This window comes from Mizuhopecten yessoensis, unplaced genomic scaffold, assembly GCF_002113885.1.
Source record: "Mizuhopecten yessoensis strain PY_sf001 unplaced genomic scaffold, ASM211388v2 scaffold9331, whole genome shotgun sequence".
Taxonomy (NCBI): Eukaryota; Metazoa; Mollusca; class Bivalvia; order Pectinida; family Pectinidae; genus Mizuhopecten; species Mizuhopecten yessoensis.
In genome coordinates this window covers 685,818-693,635 of record NW_018407994.1, presented here as the reverse complement: position 1 = coordinate 693,635, position 7,818 = coordinate 685,818, and the positions used below count along the sequence as shown (strand labels likewise).

Sequence of the window (7,818 nt, the reverse complement as noted above, 5' to 3'; positions counted from 1 at the left end):
CTAACAAGGTGCTATTAAAATTTTGTGCCTTATTTAATAAATCATTGATTTACACTTTTACTTGTTTCTTTTAACCAAGAACAGAAGACATACAGTTACCAAGTTTGTTCAAAACAGACCCCTTGGGTCAAAATTGGAGTCACACCCATTTATTTCAGTTATCGTGTTCATAGGGTCCAACAATAATAAAAATACCAAGGGGAATAACTATGTAAGTTATTGTCAAATTGTTCCGGTATTCAAACTCATCCAAGATCTCATTGATACAAAGCTACATACAAAGTTTCTTCAAAATCGGTTCATATTTACTGAAATAATTGTGTTCACAAGGAAAAATTAATTGACGATGCAGTAAGGTCACTTGGACCGACGAAAAGTATGAATTGTCCCCTGGACGACAGTCCTAATTTGAATCGGATGGCAGGTGACCGTTAAGGCCCATGGGCCTCTTGTCTTGTATTATACAAACATGCAGAAAAGCAGAGAGGTAGCAGACATACAGTTTAACAAAATTTCTCATCAATACAATTGCTAGGCACGAAAAGGCAATGCACTCATGCTACAAGTTAATATTTACATTCTGTATGCTTGGACCCATTGACGAAAATGACATTCATTTTTGCATAACACAGGTGACCTCATCACTGCGTATTGATACACTTTAATGACAAAGCACAGGGCGTAGTTGGTACACGTCCGCTGTGAACCAGCCCTCGTGTAGTTTAGTTATGCTAATATGATTAGCATTAAACAGAATAGGCTTCATTTTAATTCCCAAATGAGGTGTGTAAGGTACATGATAATAATATCCGACCTGGGTTAGTTCTACAAATAAAATTTGAAAATACAACTATATTCTGTTTGTTTTGTTGTCATGGCTGTTGGTAGGACCCCCACAGTAAGTTTTACATTTTCCCGCAAAAACACGCTGTTCTCTCTACTGCGTTGCCCCCATGCACAAATAGAATTACAATGCCGGTATTATTTTTATTTATGCTTGCATCGGAAGGTTCAAAGCACTTAAAAATGTAAATATAAGGAATGAAAATTATTTTATCAGCATTCATGAGGTCATAACAACATTGGCTTTCTGGACATATTTACCAAGAATTGCGTAATATGTCCAAAAAGCCAATGTTGTTATGGCCTCATGAATGTTGATAAAATAAATTTCATTCCTTAAGTGAAGTACCATGGGGTCTTCCCCACCTGTTGGGGGGAGGGGGGGAATAAGTCCTTTGGTCATACCTTAGAAATGGTAGAGATCCCTACCCTTTAACCATGCAGCAAATTGCTGGACATGAAGTGATTTATCCCCGAGGACTTGTATTAGTATCTGAACCAATTAATATAACTTAATTATAAACTGATGTTTTTGTTTTACTTATTGATGTTAATTCAGATGAGGAGGAGGAGGAGGAAGATTCTGAGGAGGAAAATGTGAGGGAAACAAGAAGTTCAAAGCAAAAGGACATCAAACGTAAACAACTGGAAGCAACAAAATCCAAGGCAAAAAAACAGAAGGTATCTTGACTCATTGTCCTTTGCGATTTCATGAAGTTAGTGCACAAGAGATCAAAGTCTTATCAAAATTGTTAGAATGAAGCCCCTTCAGCCAAGATATAGCCTATACAACTACCATACATATTGGCAAATGTCAAACTACATTTACTTGCTAGTTTGTTGCATATATATATATGCATAATTAATGAGTCTATCAAATTATAATTCAACATTTGGTTTCCATACAATAACTCCTCTGAAATGTGCAGATGAAGTTTAGTTTGTATCATTTAATGCCTGTGGTTTATTAAGCCAGCCCCTTCAATACATACATATATATTTCTAGTATGTCTATTTAAGAGTCTCGGCCATATTGAACAGTATTTCTACATCCTAATCTCTGTTTAATGTTACTAAAAATAGACCATTGGGATCAATATGGGTCCTATATCTTGGAATCCAAAAGACTATTTTTTTTTAAACTTGACCTGGAATATGGTGATATGCTAAAGGAATTTAAATGTTTCAAAGGTCAAGGTCTTTGTTACTAAAAGTGTTCTTTTATTATCTAGAGTGACCACAACGCCAGTACAATGTCTGTGGAGGCAGGGGAGATGGACACCGAGAATATTGACCAAAAACTCTCAAGACAGATGGCAGAGGAACGCAAACTGGCTGAAATGACTATCCCAAAGAAACGAAAAAGAATGTATGAAAGAATTAGAACAGCACAAAACAAAAAGAAACAAGAGGTAATTTTGACATATCATGAGTAACGGTGATGTTAATTTACTATATAGAAGATCATAACATACATTAGGGTCAAAAAAGAGAATAAGTAGGCATTGGGATAATTTATGCCAAAATAATTAAAGCTTACATGCGATGTCATACACTTTACTCATACAAAGGAATACAGGGAATGCTGTTGTACGGTAGCTATGCATCCTTGTTTCACTTTTTACACCCCAATTAATTCACATGAAGTCTGGGATGCAAAGTATTTACTTTGTCAATGCAAGTGTCCCTCCATCCCAATTTCCAGAGCATATCATTGCCACTGTTTCAAATGTATGGACATTTATTTAATACTTGGTCAAAGATGTGCGAGAGTCTTTGAGCCCCCTCGTCTCGATTTAGAAATGGCCCAGAAATTATGAAAAGTTCTTTTTATAAACCCAACAAGAGTTTCTATGTGACATTTCGATGACTATTACAGAATGTACACTGTCATCTTCTTCAGACAAATGACCAGTGACGCGTATGCACACAAAGGTGTAAAATGTGTACGAGTTGTCCACAAAATTGATGCAGCACATCTATGACTAAGTATTAAACAAAGCATAGCTGAATCGAGTCATTTCAGTACATATATAACAGCTATTGTACATACTCTTACAGCATAGCCGAATCAACATCAATTTTGTGGACAACTCGTGTCCGCTTGATATCTTTAGTAAATTTCAACAGATTAGTCGCAAAATCCATAGAAAGATGAACTATCATTAAAGTTAAGATAAGTTGGATAACTACAGTTATCTGACATATTTAAGTTATGGCCCTTATCCTATTGCCAAAATGTTGTCCACTCAATACACTGATAAGTTTGATTTGCATCATTATATATGGAGTTATGGCCCTTTATTATTGAATTAGAATTTGTACATTACTTCAGCTAAAGTTAATAAAGTACAGTATGTATTTTTCATTTAACCACAGGAATAGTGTTCTAAACTTTACATAGTAATATGGTACAAATGTTAGTTTTTCTCCTTACATTACCATATTTTCATGCTTTTTGAGCATGGGATGGGCTATATTGATCCGCCTAGCAGTAAGCCTGTTTGACTCTTGTCATCCTTTTCTTAACTTTGGACAGTGCTAGAGGTATAAACAGCATTCTTGTCAAAAATATGATAGAAAATTTATAGCTTTACTCAAAATATTTTATTATTTTACGTCATTCTTTAGATAAAGACACTAATTTTACAGTTTAACGCATTCACACCTGAAGACACATTTGAACTCTTCCAAATCAAAGGTTGGATTAGTTCATTATGAAACTGTAGGGGTGAATGAGATAAAACCCCTTGGATGAAACTGACCTTTATATCTTATATTTTCAGAAAAGGGTATTGATAGAAAAGCGTCGTTCAATAGACAAAGCCACGAAGAAAGGAAAGAAAGCGTGAACTGCCTTATCATCAGGATGCAGTTGTTCTGGGTTGAGATATACCTTTTCAGGTAAAATCTCTCCTGGACATATGGAACTTTTTAATAATGTTAAAGCTTGAAAGGTATTTCACATGATACTGTCAAGTTACAACAAGGAAGGTACAGCAAGTTGACGTGTGGAGCTCCTCGCAGCCTTTCATCAGCTGAGAACAAGACATATATACTACAGTGTAAATTATTTTATAAAAAGAAGAAATAAGTCTGTGGTTAAATTTCTTGGCGGATTTTGTGTCATCAATATTTGCTGCTTTAAGTACTACTGCGGATGTAACAGTAAATGGTGAAAGAAATAAAGATATGAACTTAAGTATGTTTTTCACTTTGTATGGACTTTGTGGTCGAGTACAAAAAGAAATATGTACCACATTCTCACTGATGAAAGCATAATCAGACTAATTACCTGGAGGTGGAGATTTGTGATATTTACCTCAGTGTTACTATTGGGTTGATCAAATTGTCCACGGTCTGCCATCCGTCGTCTATCCTTAAACAGGTTTTGTTATCACTATTTCTCCAGAAGTACCAGTCAGATCCTTCTCAATATTTCATTTAAGATTCCCCTTGGTCCATAGTTATGCATATTTGAGTCCGATCAGAATATGAGAAGGCGGACAGGCAGCCATCTTGGATTTCAACAGTTCATGTTTGTTATCCTAATTTCTCAAGGGTACTCTACAGATCTTTGTCATATATCATGTGAAAAAAATTCCCTTGGTCAGTTGTTATGCAGGTTCTTTTTGAGATTAATTAGGAAAACAAGGTGGTCGTGAAGCAGCCATCTTTGATTCTGACAGTTCAAGTTCGTTATCACTATTTCTCAAGAAAGACAAGATTTTTCTCCAATTTCATATGCAGGTTTTCCTTTGTCCTAAGTAAGGCAGTTTTTGTTTTGAAAAAGAACAGAAAAATGGCTGTCAGGTAGTCATTTTGGATTTTAACAGAGTAAGTATTCCCTCACTGTTTCTCAAGAAGTAAATAAGACCTTAATTTGAAAGAACAGTCGCTCAAACCGTTCTGTATAAATTTAAATCAAAAGTTATCACAAACTGCATTTACTGTTGACAAGACTATCAATCAAACGGATAATAAAATAGAAAATATCAAACTTGCATAAATTTAATGAAGATCCTGTATGATGGTACATGTAGGTGCCAAGATCCTTCTAGGATCACTTCTATGAGATGTGAATAATATTATAATTATATGATTCTCACCAAATCAAAAAAGGATTTTCGGGAACAAGTTACAGTCATTTGGCTCTGTTGTATGGATGGATTAAGCTATAATTGCCATGAAATTTATCACATCCCCGTTTAAAAGATGCTAATGTTCATATGATTATCACCACTAACCTCAAATTATGAAAAATTGAATGAAAACTTGGATGAGATAGTTACAAGGTCATACTTTATACCAGGAAACTGTCCCCTTGTCAATTATTCACCCTCCATTGGTAAAATCTATTTTCATCCTGTGTACATTTCAACTTTCACATGTAATTACTTTTTAGGGTGAACTGTGTACGTAAGTTTGTTGTCACAATAAATTTGTCTTTATTACAGAGGGCGAAAATCAAATTGCAGCAACAATTTCCTGGTATACATTATAAACAGATTGACATATGATAACACACTATTTCCTTCTTTTAGCATGATAATTATAGTATGACATCGTTTTGGCTGGCATTTAGATATAACTATGATTTCCATTTCTGATCCTATGAGTTTTGGCTGCATGTGTTATATTTGTAGACATGGACTTGGAAATCCATGTCAACAACAAGTATGATCAGGATGACGACTTACATACTCTCTTAGATATGTCGTCAATAAAATCCAGCTCTACATTTGATCTCATGACATGTTGATGAAGAGGCTGACATATACATGTACCTACCACTTTGTTATATTAGTTGATCACTTCAGATGAAGCTTGCGGGAACTCACCAAGGTGTATTCACAGATGTAATTTCTCCCGAACTAGAGAATTTGTTACAGCTATATTCAGACCTAAGCTAAGGTGTTGAGAATAATTCTACACCTTTTGGGTGTTTAGATCAAGTTTTGGTCATCATTGGGGGTTGCGTTTTGAAACTTGATCTAAACACCTTAGATTAGGTTCAAATCTATCTGTAACAAATTCTCAGGTCCCTGTGTGCCACCTTGTTCCTTTGATGTACAAAATAATCTCACGTTGCGAAACAGTAAAGATTGACTGGCTTTAAAGTCTGTTGTCTCTCCCCTGTAATCTTCAAAGGACAGGTATTAGTCTGGCGATTGGTCAGGGTTTTTTTTTACACCTGAGACCATTCAAACAGCTATCTTTGTGCTTTAAATTTTGCTATGACATATTTGAGGGGTGCAGAGGGCATATGTGTGTGTAACCCCTGGAGTATCGAGGGTGTTGTACCTCTGGTTCTCGGCATGTTGTTGACTAGCATTACAAGGTTTTTTTTGTGTGTGCCGGAGTTTGATACACTTCCAGCTATTCACTAAATGTGACCTTGTTTACTCAACCTACTAGGGGAAAAAATGGTTTGCTATGCCCCATAATAATAGTAGGGGTGAGGGGCATATAGCGCATTTGCCAAGTGGTAAAGGCTGTAAATATTGTACATTTTATCATACATTGTATCTTGACCATATGTAAGATGAGCTTCATTCTCAATATGTTATCAAGAATAAATTAAGCCATTATATTATTGTTAATATAATGGCTTAATTTATTCTTGATAACATAGTGAGAATGAAGCTCATCTTACATATGGTCAAGATACAATGTAAATACAATATACCACTAGCCCTCCACCACTGGGTAGCGGATTCGAGACCTTCATGAGGCAGCCTGGCCGTAGGTCGGTGGTTTTTCTCTGGAAACAATGGCTTCCCTCCATCACCAAAACCTGGCACGTCCTTAAATGACTATAGCTGTTAATAGGATGTAAAACAAAAACAAGTAGGCATATAGTGTATAGACAAATGTCTGTCCCACCCTGTTGCAAGTGATTGTCATGGCTCTACTGACTTAATTTTCTGAACAGATTTTCATCAAAGTTTATATAATTGTCATATATGAGAATAGATCTAGTAGCTCTGATTAAATAAAATAATAAAGGCTTCTTTTTACATCATATATAAATTAACATGATTAGTTTGGTTTGTTTGTGTGGTAAGTTCTATTACAGGTGTGGTCATTTACTGATGAGCCTGGTTTTGATGATGAATGATAACCAGATTACACAAGAGAAAAACCACCGACCTGCTGCTAATACCTTGCGACTGCCCCACGTGGTTGAGGGCTAGCAATCTTAGCTGGTCAGATTCTTAAACACTCAGTTAACCATGGTCACAGCCCATAACAATAGGAAAATGATTATAACAATAAATTGTAAACATTGAGGTTGATTACCTCTTCACAAGGTATTGGTAAACTTCAGTCATTTTAACACATCCCAGTAACTAAAGATGTTCACTGAAAACACCTTAAAAATTAAAATTCAATACATAAGAAGTAGTATCTTAATTGTATTGCAAAATATTAACAACTCAGCTGAGTTATATCTCGCCATAGCAATTTTACTTAAAATAATTTATCTTGGTATATGTCAATAGGGGCAAAAAGTATGTATGTGTTTTGAATGTTTATTCATGTATGCAATATATGAGTGTTCATATTCTTTACTTCTAACATGCATGTTTTGATCAAAGGGTAAGGAGTTGTCTCCCTTTAGCCATGTTAAGTCTGTTGAACAGAAAGAACCTGCCTCTTGACAGATTTTTTTTAAATTTTAAATCAACCGATAGATTGTTGTTGCTCACCTGTTATTAAATCATGTTGGTAAAATCATTTTCAACTCATCATGGTCTAGTCCATCTAATCCCAAACCATGTGGAGCCTAATAAACCATTCTTGTTGACACTATTTCTTAGAAAGTACTTGAGAGATCTTTCTCAAATTTCACATGAGGGTTCTCCTTGATCCCTAGTTATTCATAACAACTTTTGGGACTAATCAGAATACCAGGAAGCCTCCTGAGGATAAAGTTTGTTAGTGCTATTTTTCGGAAAATGCTGGAGGGAT

General features: G+C 35.4%; 1 protein-coding gene across 1 annotated transcript in view; it reads left to right on the top strand.

Moving 5' to 3' along the window:
- The window catches only part of LOC110457830 (pescadillo homolog), a 34,811-nt gene extending 30,766 nt beyond the window's left edge, over positions 1-4,045 (top strand). The window contains exons 15-17 of the mRNA XM_021509258.1: positions 1,403-1,524; positions 2,076-2,255; positions 3,630-4,045. Coding sequence (XP_021364933.1) covers positions 1,403-1,524; positions 2,076-2,255; positions 3,630-3,695 — 368 coding nt within the window. The 3' untranslated portion in view covers positions 3,696-4,045. The remainder of the gene's footprint in view (positions 1-1,402; positions 1,525-2,075; positions 2,256-3,629) is intronic.
- The last annotated feature ends 3,773 nt before the right edge of the window (positions 4,046-7,818 follow it).